Raw genomic sequence first — 18,951 nt, 5'->3', positions numbered from 1 at the left:
TATTTGACCCACTTGTGTCTATAGGCAAGGGGCAGACAGCAATGGATGCTCCCATTCACCCTACTTTGTCTTTTTTATTTAGTTCATGATCCCAGGTAACAAAATACTGCTGCCCACAGTTAACGTAGGGCTTCCCACATCAATTGACCCATCCAGATAATTCCTCACAGTCATACCTAGAGGCTAACCTTAAAAAACTAGATTTGTTTATTTATTCATTCATTGTTTATTTTACATCCCAGCTGCAGTTTCCTCTCACTCCTTCTCCTCATCCCCTCTCTGTTCCCACCCCACAATCCACTCCTCCTCAGTTTCTGTTTAGGAAAGGGCAGGTCTCCCATGAGTATCAACAAAACATGGCATATCGAGTTGCAGTAAGACTAAGCACCCCCCATGTATTAAGGGCTGGGCAAGGAGACCCAGTGTATGGAGTAGGGTTCCAAAAGCCAATAAAGAGTCAGAGACAGCCCCTCCTCCCACTATTAGGAGTCCCACAATAAGATCAACCTACAAAACTATAACATAAATGCACAGTGCCTAGGTCAGTCCCATGCGGGCTTCCTGGTTGTTGCTTCACTTCCCAGAGGCTAACTTAATAGGCATAGTTCCTCACAGGTGTGCCTGGAGGCTAGGCGATTCGAAGCCCGTCCATTGATAATTGGTATTAACACATATTTAATCACAATTTTCTACACTGAAGAATTCTTTTCCTTCCTTCCTTCCTCCCTCCCTCCCTCCCTCCCTCCTTCTTCCTTCCTTCCTTCCTCCCTCCCTACCTCCCTTCCTTCCTTCCTTCCTTCCTTCCTTCCTTCCTTCCTTCTTTCCTTCCTTCCTTTCTTTCCTTCTTTCTCTTTTTGGAGAAACCAGTCCTGGCTGTCCTGGAACTCACTCTGTAGACCAGCCTGGCCTCGAATTCACAGAGATCTACCTGCCTCTGCTTCCTGAGTTAACTACCTGGCTTAAAACTTCATTTTTATGTTGTTCGAATATTAATTTTAAAGAAATTGGCCTGAGAATAATTTTCTTGCTTATATTGAAGTCAGGAAGTTACAGATAAGTTTAATACTTATAAGAAATAAAGATAGATTATATGTACATAATAAATTGTAAAAGATAGTCACATAAAGCTGATTATGTTTGTAGTTAAATAATTTTATTCCAATTTTGGTAAAGGCAAAGAAAGCAAGATACTTTCTAATTACACAAAAATACATATGTAAGACGTTTGCTTTATTTGTAAGTCAAATTGTTCCCAATATTTGAATGACTACTAATCAAATTCTTAGAATGAGTGTGGAATTATAAGATATTTTCTTTCGAAGCATGTATTGATTTCATGAGTATTGAATTGCATTTATTTCTTTTTTATCACAGTTTGAACACATAACACATTTCATTTGGACTCTAATGATGGAGAAAAAGTGTATGCTGTATTTTCTGTTTCTCTTGCCTTTTAATATGGTAAGCATTCATCCCACATATTTTTCTCATTAATTATGACTATCCTTCACTTATAATATATTCATGTAATTGATAAAAGTTAATGAATATAAGTTAAAGTAGTTATTGAATGAGTAAGTTGATTTCATATTTATATCCAAGTAACACAGCAATAATCCACTTCTCCTTACTAATTTTTGTACTTTGAATTTTTATAACAAATATGGACTGTTGGGTTTTTGGAAGGAGGTTGAAAGATCAATGGATTCAAATGTACAAAACTTGTGTTAAAGTGGTAAAGTTAGGAAAACACTGGGATTACACTTTATAATAGTACAATTACACACAGCACATAAAATACATTTAGAGAGACACATGGATTCAGTTATGTGTTGGAAAAAAAATCCATATTCTAGTCTTAAATTTTTCCACTAATTGATTATCATATATCAATTGGAAAAATCTAGGAGACATGTATTATATTTTGTGTTACTTTTCTCATTCATTCATTAATTCACTCATTCAAATGGATCTTGATGCTGAATTTAGGGCAAGTGTGTCTCCATGTGTGTGTTCACATCCACGTGCTTCTCTGCATATGTGAGTTAGAGATGTGAAGCCAGAAGTAAAGGCAGAGGATTGTCAAGGCCAAAAGAGCTGCATGCCTCCTGGTTTCACCCATTTGTAGTTATGTGTCCCTTCATCTGGCTTTCTGCATCAAAGGAAAGCATTCAGTGTTGCTCTTCTTTCTTTACATGGACGAGAAACCCAAAGACATAATCTCATCTAATTTTGTGCCAGCAAAGTATTTTCCCATGGTGTTTCCTAGCAAAGCCCTCATAAAGATTCAAATGAAGGGATTAAAACACAGCACTGAAAACCTCAATGAGCAATATTCCATTTCTGCGAGTCCATGCACTGGAAAACATCCCCAAGTCTAGAAGGAGTCGAGTGTCTGCACTTAGGAGATGTTATCTTGGGTAATGGACTAGACTTCCATGGACAGAGCTGTTTCTTCAGCTACAGCCTCAGTTAAGTGTGCCAGCAAGCTACGTGGCCCAACCTGAGTTCCCTGCAGGCAATACCGGAGCATTTTACCAATCGAGTTAGTGTAATATAATGCCCTGTGACCCTTTCCCTTGAGTTCATCCATGGACAGTGTGTACATATATTTGAAATTATCATTACTTTGCTTATTTTCTACAAACCTTTTCAGAAACATGGTTTTATGTGTGTTTTTTTCCCCCTAATATTGTCTTGGGATAGGATCGTAGCTCAATTTACAGTGCTGGCCTACATGAGGCACTAGGTTCAACCCCCAACATTGAAAAGTAAAATCAAATGACTTAAAAATAGTCTCGATGCTGCAGAATTTCATTTATTATGTCCCAGGGTAACTTCTGTATAAATCTCTATCAGGAAACTCAAACCTACCAGAAAATAACAGCCAATATTAGTGCTAATCAGGTAAGGTGCCGTCACCCAGTGAGGAAATTATTATTTTGATGTTACAAGTCTACAAAATTTGATTATTTTCCATGTGATCAGTACTCCCTGATATCTGGATGCTATTTTCTACTGTTTTACAATATGAAAGAGAGTCTCAGTAGCAGTGATGGATACTTTACCGGCATTCACAGAGCAAGTAAAAACACTGGGGGCCTTAAATACAGCTGCTGGCATTTCAGAACAAGTGTGTAGGCTGTGCTGTATGTAGCTGGCCGACTACCACAGGCTTCGGAGAGTCAACGGTGCTTCTCAGCGCTGTCGTTGGCAGCAGCCTGAAGGCTGTTTGAAACTGGACACACTAAGAGTTTTAGACTATAGAAAGTGGCGAACGCTACACACGGGGTTTTCCTCATGAGAGTCATTTAGCGAGCAAGCACCTCTCTGCTTTTGCTGTTTTCCGCCAGGTCTCTAAGGCTTCCACCGTTCTAAAGGCATTGTTGTTTTCCTCTCTTAGACTCTCGTTACAGCGGAGCCAGAAGAAGAAAGCCCGTTTGGCTTTAACCAAACAGAGCTGGGAGTCACTAGAAACAAGATCATGACAGCTCAATACGAATGTTACCAAAAGATTATGCAAGATCCTATTCAACAGGCCGAAGGTAGCCACTACTAATCCCAGACGCACTCAGCACATATTTAAAAGAATTATCTATGTGGGCACTTTACATCCAATAATTAAAAATTAATTAGTCACTTATTTTCTAGTTATGTACAAATTTCATTATGTATTTGTGAAGTGTGTTTCATGACATGATTCAACTCACTCTTTTTAGTAAAATTTAACAAAGCACTCCGTACACCGAATTTTCCAGAATTATCCCTTAGAAGGTGTAAGAATACTCAAAATATTAAAAGATACTAGAATTAAAACAAGACAAGTCAATAATCATTGACTTCCAGTTCATATAATTTGTATATTTATCTTTTAAAAAACATCTTGCTTGATAGAACTTGTATGTGGGTATTTTTCTTTTAAATAATACATATAAGTTCATAGTAAATTTGATAGCAAAGCTATCCAAGTCTAAATGTTTCTGTTTTCCTTAAGAAAACCCTTTGCCATTAGTGCCATTCACGGAGGACCTTCCAAACATCAGATCTCTCTGCCTTGCTTCTGATGTAGAAGATGAGTAACCAAGGGAGTTTCTAAGCATGTCCAAACCCCAAAGAACTCCCTGGTTTAATCTGGGAAGCCCAATGCAGAGCTGGTTTCAAAGACAGAGTACAAAACAGTGAGCCAAAGCAAAATGTGAACCCTTTAGATAACTCTGTTTTTTTAAGCTGTCAGAGAAAAGAAAGATTTCAAAACATTCAGAAAAAGAACCACTTATAATATACTTATATGTAAATCAAATAAGAAAGTCAAATGTGAGTATCTGTAATCAAAAAGAAATTTGCTATTAAAAGTGAGAGAAAACCATTTTCACACTTAGCACCTTTAAGCTTAATTTAAATGAACATTAATTTACTAATATGTTAAGAACTGTTTATGCACTGGAGCTGCACCAGTATTTTTGTTGTAGCAGTCAGAAAAGTATGTTTTGAAATTTTCCAAAGAATTGTGAATGATCTGATTTAGGACATCAATAAGACTGAATTATAAAGTAATTAAAACATTTGTATGCCAATTCTAAGTCGACTGACATCATTTTATTCCATATCATTGCTTTATAATTATTGAATTAACCCCTTGAAAGTGATCTAGATAAAGGTTTAAGTACTAAAAGTTAATGCTGAACATTAGGGAATCATTTTGATTTCATACTAAAACAATTCTGTGATAAAATAGTTCAGGATTACTGCTTATTTTAACTCAGAACTTCACAATGCATTTTGCAATTTGTAAAAAATAATACACTAAAGGTAGACTAACTATATATTTTTTTAAAATCTGAAATCCATTTGAACAAAGACATCTATCTCACTTTGACTCCATAGAACACAGTGGGGGAAAAAAAGACATTGTGATGTATCATGTTGCCCACGTAGAAGTGTATTATACACAATCTTGCAGTGGGAACTTGGACAAGTTTAATATGATTTCTGAGCCAGTAAGAATGTTTCTTGATAGATCACAAAATGTGTTTTACCAGCTATATATGATTGTGAACATTTTGAAATTTATTTAAGATCACAGGAAAGAAAGCTGTGGTTGTCCTATTTGACTTTTCAAAGTTTGCAATTACTTACAGTTTTAGGTGACCAGAATTATTATGGCTCCATTGGGGTTAAAATGATCACAAGATTGTTGTACAGATATGCTATTATTAACAGATAATATTTCATGTAGCAGTCAGTGTTCTACTGAATTCTGAAAAATTCTAGATTGTTACAGATTTTTTAATTAGATATTTTTAGAACATTATTATAATGTGCAATATATATTATATAAGCTTCTTTATCTTCACATTGATGAAAATAAGATGATTATGGTTAAAATGTGAAAATAGTAATACTGACTAGAAGGTATTTACTTCAGAAAATGCTCAAAAAACTTTCCTTAAGAATACAGTTTCTAGGTGGGTGATGATGGCAGCCCATGCCTTTAATTCTAGCACTCAGTAGGTCAAGGCAGGTGAATCTCTGTGAGTTCGAGGTCAGCCTGGTCTACAAAGCAAGTTCCAGGACAGCCAGGGCTGTTACACAAAGAAACCCTGTCTCAAAAAACAAAAACAAATCAAAGAAAGAAATTAAGCACAGGGACACAAATTAACAACTATCTCATAGTTAGATAAAATAGTCAAAGATACCCTGATTTATTGAACAATTGCTTTTGAAGAAATTGAATCTAATATTTATGCAGAGTCATTTCTAAATTTGGTTTGGATAATATTAATAATAATTCTTAATGGTTACTGTAATGATTACTTAGTGACGAAATCAAGCAATTGTGGGTTTTATACATCTTCATTTCCAGGAGACTTCTTTACACCAAGCACTAAGGAACCTTCCTTAAGAGTTTGTTTCCCTGGGTAGCTCCAGAGACTTAGTACCCTTTGTTTTCATTTCTGTCTAAGGCCTTTACTGCAATAGAACCTGGGATGGATGGCTATGCTGGAATGATGTTGCAGCAGGAACTGAATCGATGCAGTATTGCCCTGATTACTTTCAGGACTTTGATCCTTCAGGTATATGCTGGGCTTTAATTACAAATCTTACTGCAATCTGTTTAGTGAACACTGTGTTTATTGAATGCATTTGGAACCTATCACAAACATAGTCTAGAAAGATTTGTAGTGTATAAATATCTTGATGTTTAATGTTCTATTTCTGAATTCCATTTAACCAAAGAAAAAATTTGAACAGAAGCTGTAGGTTTATTAAACTCTTTTAAATATTTTTCCTTTTTAATATTAAAGAAAAGGTTACAAAGATCTGTGACCAAGATGGAAACTGGTTTAGACATCCGGATAGTAACAGAACATGGACAAATTACACTCTGTGTAATAACAGCACACATGAAAAAGTGAAGGTATGTGTGACAATTATGAGTTGAAATTCAATTTACATTTTTAAAACAGTTTAAAAATTACTGGGGAAAAGTAGTCAATGTTCCATTCTACACTGAAACCATTTCCTAAAGTCATTTGAGAAGAACAATGAAAAAAAAAATCTGTGGAGAAGCTGCTAGTAATTCTGTCCTTACACTGGAGAAGTAATCCTGTTAGATAACAGCGTACTTACAAGTCAGTGACTCAGTATAGGGGCTTCAGATTTTCCAAAGAAAATATAACTTAAAAGTGTAATATAAGGGAAAGCTTTCATTTCTAGTGGAATACTAGAATTACATCAAAAACTGTTGGTAGGCAATTGGGATAAGCTCAGTGGGTTTTAAACCCTCACCTCCTCCTCAGTAGAAGGTACTCATCCTAACTGGCTGTGGAGGCCACTTTCAGTCTTGTTCCTGCTTTGAAACTTAGAATTAAAGTCATGGTGAAGAACGATACTCACAGAGTAAAGCTTGATTGAAATATGTTGATGTATTTTCAGTTTGCGTGTGTATGATTAAAAGTATGAACATTGATATGTGTTTCCTGTTTTGGCACTTTATCTGCCCCATGGCCATGACAAGAAATCCCTCATTGCTAAACAGGATAAGTGTACTTTCTTCCAGTGGCTTTCAGAAGATCAGTATAGTGTAATCACTCAATAACTGCATGGTACCACTGGACTTATGTATCATGTATGCTCTGCCTACTCAGAGGTGTTTAAGTTATAGACCAAAACCAAATCCCAAACTAAAACCCAACCCAACCAACCAACTAACCAACTATCCAACCAACCCTCTATAAATGTTAAAATCAAATAGAAAAAGAAAGAAAATGAAAACTAAGAAGAAAATGTTACAACACATTTCTATAGATCAAAGGATTTTTACACTTTCCGTATTAAGATCTGTGTCTGAGCCTTAGATTTGTGAAAAGAAATAGAAAAACTCAATAGGTAAAGAAAGCCTTACCAGGCATTTAATTCTGAACAAACCAAATCAAGTGATTTTAAATAAAAAATTGCTGATTTTATTATAGTATAAACTAGATCAGTAAATGCATTACCTCAAAGATTTAATATGTGACTTAAAATTTCTTAAAAAGCATACATGATTCATAAGTATTTGATGTACTTCATTTACATGTTTTCAAGGATTTATTGGGTTTCAAGCAAGTGATTATAAATCTATAATATACAAATAGATTTTAGATACAGAATTCATTCTATTTTTTTATCACACAATTATAGACTGCACTGAATTTATTCTACCTAACTATAATTGGACATGGATTATCTATTGCATCCTTGCTCATATCTCTCATCATATTTTTTTATTTCAAGTAAGTATATTTAATTTTTTTAAAATTTGAAAACTGTGTAAATTCAGGTTATATGTGTATTGAACTCATATGCTGAAAGATATACAAACTGTATGTATATTTTTGTATATTTGTATATTGTTGTATATAAACAACATTAAGTTTAATATTTAAAGTAAATTGTAATGTTATTTTATTTTAGTTTCATGAAATAGGAAAGTTATTATGAAATATCTCAATTCTAATTTTATAAATTTATTAAGCATATAAAAATAAAACATATGCTTTGATCATGTTGGTTTAGAGGGCCGGTCTTGTTTTCTTGGTTTCCTCCATCCCCTCTGACTCTTACATTCTTTCTACCTCCCCACCCCTTGGGTTTCCTGAGCCCTGAGGGGAGGGATTTAATGAAGATATCCCATTTAGGGCTGACTGTTCTAAGGTCTCTCTCATTCTCTGCAGAATGTCTGGCTGTGGGTCTTTGTATTTATTCCCATTTGCTACAGGCAGAAGCTTCTCTGATGATGGCTGAGCAAGGCAATGATCTATGAGTATAACAGAGTGTCATTAGAAGTCATTTTATTGCCTTTTTTTTTTTTTTTTTTTTTTTTTTTTTTTTTTTAAGAACAGTAGTACTTGGTTTTGCCCTAGGTCCCTGGGCTATCTGGTCTTAGGTTCGCAGTGTCAGGTATGGGTTCCATCTCATGGAGTGGGCCGTAAGTCAAATCAGACATTGGTTGGTTACTCCCGGAATTTTTGTGCTATGACTGACCTAGCATATTGTATGTATAGGCAGGAATACCACTGTAGATCGTATGGATGTGTTGATGGTTGTATTTCTCTTTTGGTAGCATGCAGAGTGCTTTCCTGTACCAAAGATGCAGGAACATAGGGATTAAGACTCTGTGTAGTCACTAGCCTGACTTGTCTATGTTCAGTGAGTTGTGTAGGTGTTGTCTTCAGCAATGGGCCTTTCTGTCAGTTTGTGGAGAGCAATCCATAGTCTTGGCAACAACCTGGGTTGTTTCTGCTTCCCATGGGAGTCCTTTGGCCAACAACTCAATTTGATGTAACCCAACTCAGTCACTGGAAGCTTAATTTGTTGACAAAGAGATGGCTAGATAGGGCTGTCTCCCAGATTCTTTGGCAATTTGATTTGGATTGACTTCATGTATGTATATATTTTGGGAAATTTCTACTCTATTAGGTTTCCTTACTAGCCCTCAAATAACCCTTAATTTTTTACTATCTCTCCCCATATTCCCTTCTTCTTCCCCCTCTTCCATCCTCCCTCGCCACTTGATCCTCCCCAGATTTGGCCATGACTGTCTATTTTATTTTCCTTTTCTAATGAGATTTATCTTTCCACCAGTCCCTTACTCTGTACCTACTCTCTGTAATTCTATGAGTTGTCTCTTGGTTATCATTGGCTCAACAGCTAATATTCACTTATAAGTGAATTCATACCATATTTGTCTTTCTGAGTCCAAGATACTTCACCCAGGATGACTTTTTTCTATATCTATCCTTTTGCCTTTTACCTGCGAATTTTATGATTTCATTTTTTTCAATAACTAAGTAATACCCCATTGTGTAAATGTACCACATTTTCTTTAGCTATTCTGTTGAGATACAACTAGGCTGTTTCCAGTTCTGGCTATTACCAATTCAGCAGCCATGAACATGGTTGAGCAAGTGTCTCTGTAGGAAGATGAAGCGTCCTTTGGGTATATGTCCTATAGTGGTGTAACTAGATCTTGAGGTAGATAGAGTCCCATCTTCCTGAGGAACCACCACACTCATTTCCACAGTGGCTGAACTTTTCATGCATGTATGGGTGCTGTGCACCATGGGCATGTCTGGTGTGCATAGGGTTCAGAAGAGGCATTGGATCCCCACAGATTGGAGCTACACACACTTTTGAGCCAGTATGTGGGTCTGGGAATTTAACCTGGGTCCTCTGCAAGAGTAGCCAATGTTCTTCACCACTGATATAACTCTAGCCCAGTTTTACAATAAATTTTTAGTCTTATTATGCAAATATTTCATCTTTTTTTAAAGCCTTGACATTTCTTGGTCAAAGATACATGTTTTTGTGTTTCATGAACTATATCAATCCAAAAGTCTCCTAAGAGCAACATTTTTAGATCGCATTCATAATATCCAACACTTCCAAACTCAAGACCAGTTTCTTACAGAGTGATCTTCATTGATGATATCTCCAAAAACTCAGTTACATTCATCAGAAATTCAGCAGTAATTGGAGAGTCCATTCTCTTTTTATTCCTTCTTATAGTCCTTTTTCTATGCTACCAAATCCTGTTTGCATCATCTCTTTTTCAGCTGGCTTGAATGTAGACTAGGCTAGTTTCAAACTCAGAGATCTGCCTACCTCTGCCTCCCAAATGCTGGCATTGAAGGTGTGCTCCATCACACCCAGCTGCTAGTTAGCAGCTTTTAAATCAGTTCCCTTTATTCACCTGTAGATAATCTAAAAAAAATTGTATCAAATAGGACCCTACTTGTCATTCTCTGCTTAAAATATTAGATTGCTTTTTACTGTACTTTATATAAACAAAAACTATCAATGAGTCTTGCCTATCATCTTCTCCACCCTCTAACTTGATTAAATGTTTCATAACTTGATTATTTCCTCAGTGGACTCTTCCTGAATTCCTTACTGAAACTGTAACTAATTACAGTGGACATGGTGTAAAAATTTGAAAGCATTTGAGAGATAATAATCTCTTTAAATTAAAAACCATTCCAGCTGAGACTCTTCTGATTAAACTGTCTCTATTTTTCATGTAACAAGCCAAAACATCCCAGGACATTAAATTTCTGAAGGCGATAAAGTTAACGGCAATTACATTGCATTCCCAAACCAGTAGTAAGAACGAAAACAATGATCTCCTGGAATTCTATGTCATGTGCCTTATGCAATTTTGATTTAGCAAAGATATCAGTAAAATGCTCACCAAGTAAAAAGCAAAATTAATACTCCTTCCCCATGTGAAAAAACTAAGAGTTAATAAAATAAAGGCTCACTGGGCATACGAGGTAAGTGGGGCTGCCAAGGCAAACAATACTGGAGCCAAACTGGACCAGGGAAAGTATAGCATTAGTCTGAATCTCTAATCAGACTGCTCATTCATTCAGTTCTCAAAGGAGAAAACACTTTCATAATAAATGGGTTATCAAGGAGGTTGAGAAATTAAAGCAAATAATATCTATTTTGATTATATCATAAAAGGACAAAGAATGTTAAGTCATAAAGGATTAAGATAGAAGCATAAAACATCTTGAGTACAAATAACTATAATTAGGAATAGAGTTTGTGCAGTAACAAATAGGAGAAAATATATGGCTTAATTAAAAAAAAAACCCTCTTAATAGCTAAACAAAATGTAGTGAACATCTAGTTATCAATAGACCTCATTGTCACTCAAAGATTTCAAGGAGAAATTACACACTTATAATCAATCAAGAATGTTGACATGAGCTGGGCGGTAGTGGCGCACACCTTGAATCCCAGCACTCGGGAGGCAGAGCCAGGCAGATCTCTGTGAGTTTGAGGCCAACCTGGGCTACCAAGTGACTTCCAGGAAAGGCGCAAAGCTACACAGAGAAACCCTGTCTCAAAAAAAAAAAAAAAAAAGAATGTTGACATGGTTGGTCAGAGAAATGGCCCAGTCAGTAAAGTACTCTCTCTCTACATAAGCATAAGGACTTGAGTTTGGATCTTCAGCATCCAGGTAAAGAGCTGGGAGCTTGAAACTGGTGTCTGTAATTCCAGTGCTAGGGAGGTAGGGAAAGGACCCTTTGATCCTGCTGGCCAGCTATTCTAGCCAAATTGGCAAGCTCCAGGTTCAATGGGACATACTGTTTTAAAAGTAATTGAGAGAGTGATTGAAAAAGATGTCTGGTGTCAACTGGTGGTCTCCACATGTATGCACACATACACTTGTGCATGTTCCCACACACGTATGACATGCTAAACCCATTCATACAAAAGAATATTATATAATTGGTTTTTCCTGTTTTAGGTTTATCTCTGGGCTTGAAGACTTACAATGTTCTTTCAAAGCCTAACAATCTTTGAATGGAGAAGTAATTTGAATTAGGATGAGTGATCTTTAAGTTGAAATATATAACATCATAGAAACTGGTACTTGTGAAAGTATTTTGCATGCAAAAGAAATTTATGTTGGCAAACTATCATTGATATAAATTTCTGGCTTAGGGTTTTGATGTCTCTATTTATATATGTTTTATTCTAAAAACAAAAGCTATTTAACTAATATTTAAAGGTTAAGACTTAAAACCTCCAAACTATTTATCTATGGAAACCACCTCTTCAAAGATGAACTCATATTTCTCTGAAATAAATTAGTTTCAAAGAAACAATAGACAAACCAAAAGGCCAGAAATTTCATGTTGTCCCAAATACTGTCCTCATGCCCATTATGTGAAGTCATAAAAGATTAAGATACCAGTGTTAGAAATATAACCCCTTGAGTCCAAATAATTAGGAATAGAGTTTGAATAATAAGAAAGGAGAAGAAGCTAGCGGTCGTGGCATATGCCCTATATCCAGTATCTGGGAGGCAGAGGTAGGATATCTGAGTTTGAGGCCAGCTTGGTCTACAGAGAGAGTTCCACAACTGCCAAGACTACACAGAGGAAACTTTGTCACAGAAAAGAAGAAATTGTAGCACGAATCTTAAAAGGTCTTATTAATAAAAACAAACCTGGAGCCAGGTACTGGAAGATCAGACAAGCAGAACAAGTCACAGCTTCCTCACCTCTCAATTCCTCAGCTGATCCTGTTTCCTCAGACTGGAAGCCTCTGAGTCCTCATCCAAATGGATCTCAGCTGAACTGCTTCTCAAAAGCCTGGAAGCTTAACCAGACTCTAGTTCCTGGTCCTCACGCCTTATATACCTTTCTGCTTTCTGCCATCACTTCCTGGGATGAAAGGCTCACTTTTTGGGATTAAAGACGTGAGACACCATGCCTAGCTGTTTCCAGTGTGGCTTTAAATTCACAGAGATCCAGATGGATCTCTGCCTCCCAAGTGATAGGATTAAAGGTGTGAGCGCCACCATTTTCTGGCCTCTATGTCTGTCTAGTGGCTATTCTGTTCTCTGACCCCATATAAATATATTAGGGTGCATGATATGTTGGGAAACACAGTATCACCACAAGAAACTATGTGGCTTAACTAAAAAAACTTCTAGGAAAAAGAAATTAAATATCCATATACAAAAGATATAAGTGTTTGTTATTTACTAACATTTGTGCTCTTAAGAGTAATTGTATAGTGCCTCACAATTGAAACCTTAAATTTAATGAGTTACTTATCAATTTAAGAAATTTGGTTCTTGGCCTCTATGAAAGTTATTAAAGGACTGCAAATAATTACCTTGCTTATACCTAATATTTATACTAAACTTACAATAGGCTGCTTATTGTACTGAATGTTATAAAAGAAAGCATTAAGCATCTTTTAATTGTGTTAGTATGACAGGCACACATTTGAATCTGGACACAATTTTAACAAATGGGGCAAGACAGTGTTGAAAAGCATGGGGTATATTTTAATCTCGATATCAACACTTATTAATAATGTGTTGTGCTTTGCCTAATTCTAGTTTTAAGTAAGTTCAATGTTTTCTTTGTCTAAAGTGAGCCGCCATGTTTTAAATAGACTGTTGTGTAACAACATTTTTCCAGGTGCCTTATTTGCTGTAAACTTCTTCCAGGTATTTGGACTGGTTTCTGCCTTTTCCAGGCAGCTGGTCTGCCCTCAGAGTCTTCTTTGCTGCTTGTCTTCTCTGAAGTTTGGCTTCAATTTTTCTGAGAGAAACTCTCAACTTTCATTATATACTCAGTCATGGAGGGGGTCTAGGGAATATGGTCCTCAGGGATGTCCTGAGGCCATTTTTAGTTGCTTATGTTTCTTCTTGAGGCGCTTCCCTTAAGATGGAATGTTTCCATCTTGTAGGAAGCTTTTACACATCATCAACTCACACAGTATCTAGCATTTATGAACTGCTTAGAAAATGGTGAGTTACCAATTCACTGAGGAACATAGGCTAAATCCATTTGTGTAGTTACCCAGCATTATCCCCATGTTAGTAGTCAAACAGTTTTTAAACATATTAATGTAGAGCTATAAAGAACTATAGGAACATGAAGGAAGAAAGATTCATCTGACTCATGAATCAGAGATTTGTGATATGATAGTGTCATTGAAAAGTTTTTGTTTTGATGAACAGAATTTCAACAGGGAGAAATTGTAAACTAGAAGCCATAAAGATATTATCTAGGCTAACTCTTAACTTTTCTTATTTCCCAGTAAAGAACTAACTTTCCTCAGTCCTTCTCAATTTATAATCTTTCTGCTTGACTTAGTTATTTTATTTGACTTGAATATTCTTGAATTATAGATAGTTTGAACAGAAAGAAACAAAACTATGAACCATTTCCTTTGTTATTATATGAGACTTAAGTGAAATACAGCCAATGCTCAAGTCAGAACTCACATGGCATTTCGAATACTTTTTTTATGTGTAGACATTATTCCAGGACAGATGTAGCAGAGCCTAGAGCAATTTCTCTTGTTTCTCTGATGCTCTTTCACTTGCTTGTCATGCAGATGACATTACCACCTACATGACTGTTTTGTGCTTAGGGCTGCTAGAATATCAGTTTTATCACTGAGATGTAATGCTGAGTAGTATCTTATTACAATCAAATCTTCCCAGTTGTGGATGTTGCTATCACTTTTTATTAAAAGTCCATTAAAAGTTCTCAGTTTAGCTACCTAGTCCCAGTAAGTGTACTAAAAGGTCCTTAGAACAAAAGCTGAAAAGCAAAAGTTTTAGTTTTATATGTGTCATATTTAGAAGGTTAATTGTCATAATGTCCATGTAAATGAAAGCAAATACAGAATGAATGGTTTGGTGAATGGAATAAGGATTTCAGAAAAAACAAAACAAAACAAAACAAAACTATGGTTAGAATTGTGCTGAGACATGAGAAAGCATCCTCACAAATAAATAACATCTGATAAAAATCATATAAAACCTTATGAACTTTTGAAGAATGAGGACATAAAGGCTTTGTAGTTTTTTTTCCTTGAGGTTTTCCAGCCTTCATTGTCTCCATCAAGAAAGAAAATAGTTAGATCAGGACTCTAAATTCTGATCCGTAGACCTATCCAAGTAAAGTAAGATGGCAGACTGCAGATAAATCAAAGAAAGTCTGAGCACCTCGAAATTCCTACAATTAAATGCTGCATGAAGCATGGTCATAGACTGTCAGGGATGATAGAAATTACTAATTTCATGCCAAGTAGCCTGGAAACAATTTCTAGAGGAGCTGATGCTGCAGATAAAATCTTTGTGTGTGTGAAAAATCCATCCGCATATTCCTTCTGCTTCTCAACCCCGTTCCTCATATTGCAGGCTTCTTCAGTTAGTCTTTGGTACAGGAAACTCTTTTTCCCCACTCTGGTAGTCAAGGGTCACTGGTCCACCCTCATAAAAACCAAGAACAATACAAAATATTGATTTAGGGTACTGTTTGTTATTTTTTGCTTAGAAAGGGAAGACAACGGTCTACTACTCATCCGTGCTTAAATTAGAAACAGAGAACATGAAATGCTGTTCACCAGATAGATTTGTTTTATATTAGAGCCAATTAAAGTAAAGAATCAGCGCAGGAGGTTAAAAGAAAGAGAACAGAAAGGGTGGGGGAGACACAGAGCCATAACTTTGGGTTTGCCAAACCCTCAGAGGCAATAACTTACTCATAATAATCCTTGGAAAAACAAAGCAGAACCCTTTCGATAAAAAAAATAAATAAACTTTACTGGGATTAGTTACAAATTATGTTTTAATTACTGTACAAAACTGAAAGCATAGCAAATGTGCATCTTCCTTTCAACTCAGATAAAAGGCTTCATCTGCGTGCACATGAAAGGGAGTGTGCGGCATCTATCTGACTTGTCAGGGAAGGCATGGTTCATTTTCTTTTCTATTTTTTTCCATTTTGTTTTGACTTCTTGAAAGGACATCTTTTCTTTGCTGAAATTTTAGATGCTAATTCCAACTTCTTTTAAAGCAAGTTGCATATTTTCGAGCATGTAGAAATTATCTCTCTAGGTTATTGACATAAGTCTCAAATAAAATGCAGCAAGAAAAATATCCCATTGTTAAGTCAAGCATTCTCAATTTAGTGAGATAGTCTCATAGTGCTTATGCATAAACTTTGTACTTATGTGTTTTGAGACAAATGACTCAAACTCTCACCTTGCTCCCAGGTCAAATCTGAATATTTTTTTTAATCAGTGTTATGAACATCCATTTTATTTGTCTTCATATTTCTCTTGAATTAAAGCAGGTATAGTTTTTCCTTATAGCTATAATTTTCTTTAGAAATTATATACAATTTGGCCTTTAAGTTAGCTAAGAATCAAAGGAATCCTACATTGAGTATTGTTCTACAAATCTGTCTGATAAACTTGTCTGGGAAACCAGAATGATCTCTTAAAAGTGGCTCATTTAAAACCTTGCTTTTTATCTGTCATTACTTTGACAAAGGTTGAGTTCACAGTCATCTAGAGTTGCCCAATATCATGCCTGTCAAAACCCACTTACCACATCCTTGCTTTTCAAACTGTTGTGATCCATTTGTTTTTTTCAAGTTTTGTGTCCTTAGGTTCTCAAGTCTGTTATGTCATACGTATGCATCCTTGGCTTCGTCTAGTTTAACACTGCATATTGTTTACCTGAATATGCATTTTTTAGTCTTGTTTGTGAAATCATACTCAGTCTATCTCCAAGCTGTAGTTTAATCAGTGAATTGAAAACTGTGTTCCTCATACTGAAAGTTGTGTGAGTTTAAAACCATTTCCATTACATAATATGAGTTGTAGTTGGAAAAAGAAACCTTAAAAATATATACTGAATTATGTAATAAAATTGCATTTCCATATTAGAGTATTAGATTTGGATAAGGGCAAGGTAGGGCAAGAAGTAATGGAATTTGCTCAGTAAAAACCATTTCTACTCTAAGATAACTGTTGTTAATGGCTGATTGAGGAGAGTATCATATATGGGAATGAAAGTAAATAACCCATTACAGAATTGGGATTCTTAAGAAATAATTGTATAATTTGAAGCTACATATATATGTTAAAGATAAATGTTTATTGATGTTTTATAACTATTAACTTCTCCATCAGTATATTTTATGTAGTCTCTTGAAAAAATTAAACCAAAAGTGCTATTTAAAAATGTCTCAATTAAAATGAGACATTATTTTAACTAAACTAGTAAACTATTATTTGGCATAAAATTAAACTAGTTTATTTTATACTAGTATTTATAAAATACTGTATTTTATTTTAACTAAACTAGTATTATTTTAACTAAAGTAGTAAACTATTGTTTGGCATAAAACTATACAGTATTTAAATGTATTAAAATCCATAGTATAAAGAGAACACACAACAAGAGTCATTTAATCCACACACACACAGATGTGACTATATATGAGAACTCAACGTAAATCCCCACCAGAATTGTATCATCCTTTTAGTAGTTAGGAAATGCAAAGCCATTGAGTCATTGAATGTATAGAAACTGTACTGCTACACTTGCTGGTGGGGTAGTCAGATGTTAAAAACTGTTAAAGAAGATGAGAATAATTAGAAAAGTAGACTACACACACACACACACACACACACACACACACACACACACAATGTATGTATATATATCCATTAGAAGGCAGAAAAATAAACATAACAATTGACTGCAATCCTACAGAATAAGGAAAATATTTTGCAGCTAATCTCTTATTATTTTTCTTCACCTGTAGAAAGGTACAGTGTTACGTTATGCTATTACCCTCTGTTCTTCTTCCTTCTCAAAACACCAAGTTCATCACATTAACTCAGGGCATCTTCTCTACCTAAAATCCATGTCCCCACTAACCTTTCTTGACTGGGTCTGTCCTGAGAATGCCTTTCACTCTCATCGTAGCCTTTGAATTTTTTTTTTTAAATGAGCACAAGTATTAAGAAGGATATCACATGTCTGTTTGCTCCCCACTGTGATAAAAATAACTTATTAGGGTCTTGCTCTGAGTAGTTCACAACTGTTTCCCCAGAAGCTAGAAACATTGGCCAGCAGGTAAATATAAACAACAAATAGTACTGATTGAATAATAAAGTAAACAATCCCTCATTGCTTCCTCAAGAATTTTTCGTTCAATAGGTCATCTATTAGATGTCTGACCTTGAACAACCTTCTTCAGTTTTATTAAAAGATAGTGATATCTTAAGGGGTTGTAAAGATAATGACTCTAGCTTGCCTGAGAATTATTAAAGACTCAATAAATGGTGGCTGCTATCATTACAAATTTTATCTCTAAACAAAATTATTTGTTTTTGGAGCATAAGAAATGCAAACATTTCTTTTCTCTTCTCGTGGTTTCCTGCCCACTAGAAGACAAGGGAAAGCACTGTAGGACATAGTTCACAGACAGGAAGATCTCAGCTGGCCACATGAAAACCAGGCTGCTCCCTACGCAGCCCTGACTCACCTGTGGCATTGAAGAGGCAGCCCTTTTCTTTCAGAAAAGAGTAGGCCTCCTTGTGATATCAATCAGATAATAAATTCCAGCACTTCAGAGGCAGAGGCAAAGGCATGTGAGTATCTGTGAGTTTGAGGCCACCCTGGGCTACATGATAAGATCGAAGCCAGCTAGGACTACATAGGGAGACCTCACCTCAAAAAAAAAAAAAAAAAAAAAAGTCATTAGCTGCGGAGAAGGATTTCTCCAGCACATACAAAGCCTTGAGTTGCAGTCCTCAGGACAAATTTTATATGTGCATATCTCAAAATTTTATCATGTTTCTTTGAGTAATCATTTGTTTAATAATTTGATTTAAAAATTTTACTTAAAAGTTGATTTTTATCTGCGCCAATCTACTTACATGTGTTAATGTGTGTGTTTCGAAGGAAACAATAGGCATCATTGTCTAAATCTGAGACATTTTTATCACTGGACCTTGATGGAATCCATATGTCAGATAGCATCTGTCTGCACTGTTTAATCTGTGCATGCCTACAGGCAGAAAATGGAGGACACTAAGGCAGCAGGCCAACGTTCTAGACAGTGT

The 18,951-nt window shown here is 35.6% G+C and overlaps 1 protein-coding gene across 3 annotated transcripts in view; it reads left to right on the top strand.

Annotated features, from left to right (window-relative positions):
* The window catches only part of Calcrl (calcitonin receptor like receptor), a 92,821-nt gene that overhangs the window by 49,623 nt on the left and 24,247 nt on the right, over window positions 1-18,951 (top strand). For all 3 annotated transcript variants that reach the window (XM_036185912.1, XM_036185913.1, XM_036185911.1), the window contains 5 exons: window positions 1,375-1,461; window positions 3,404-3,545; window positions 5,964-6,074; window positions 6,306-6,418; window positions 7,684-7,775. In XM_036185912.1, coding sequence (XP_036041805.1) covers window positions 1,408-1,461; window positions 3,404-3,545; window positions 5,964-6,074; window positions 6,306-6,418; window positions 7,684-7,775 — 512 coding nt within the window. In that variant the 5' untranslated portion in view covers window positions 1,375-1,407. The remainder of the gene's footprint in view (window positions 1-1,374; window positions 1,462-3,403; window positions 3,546-5,963; window positions 6,075-6,305; window positions 6,419-7,683; window positions 7,776-18,951) is intronic.

Source organism: Onychomys torridus, chromosome 4, assembly GCF_903995425.1.
Source record: "Onychomys torridus chromosome 4, mOncTor1.1, whole genome shotgun sequence".
Classification (NCBI taxonomy): Eukaryota; Metazoa; Chordata; class Mammalia; order Rodentia; family Cricetidae; genus Onychomys; species Onychomys torridus.
This window is presented reverse-complemented; position numbering and strand designations above follow the sequence as displayed.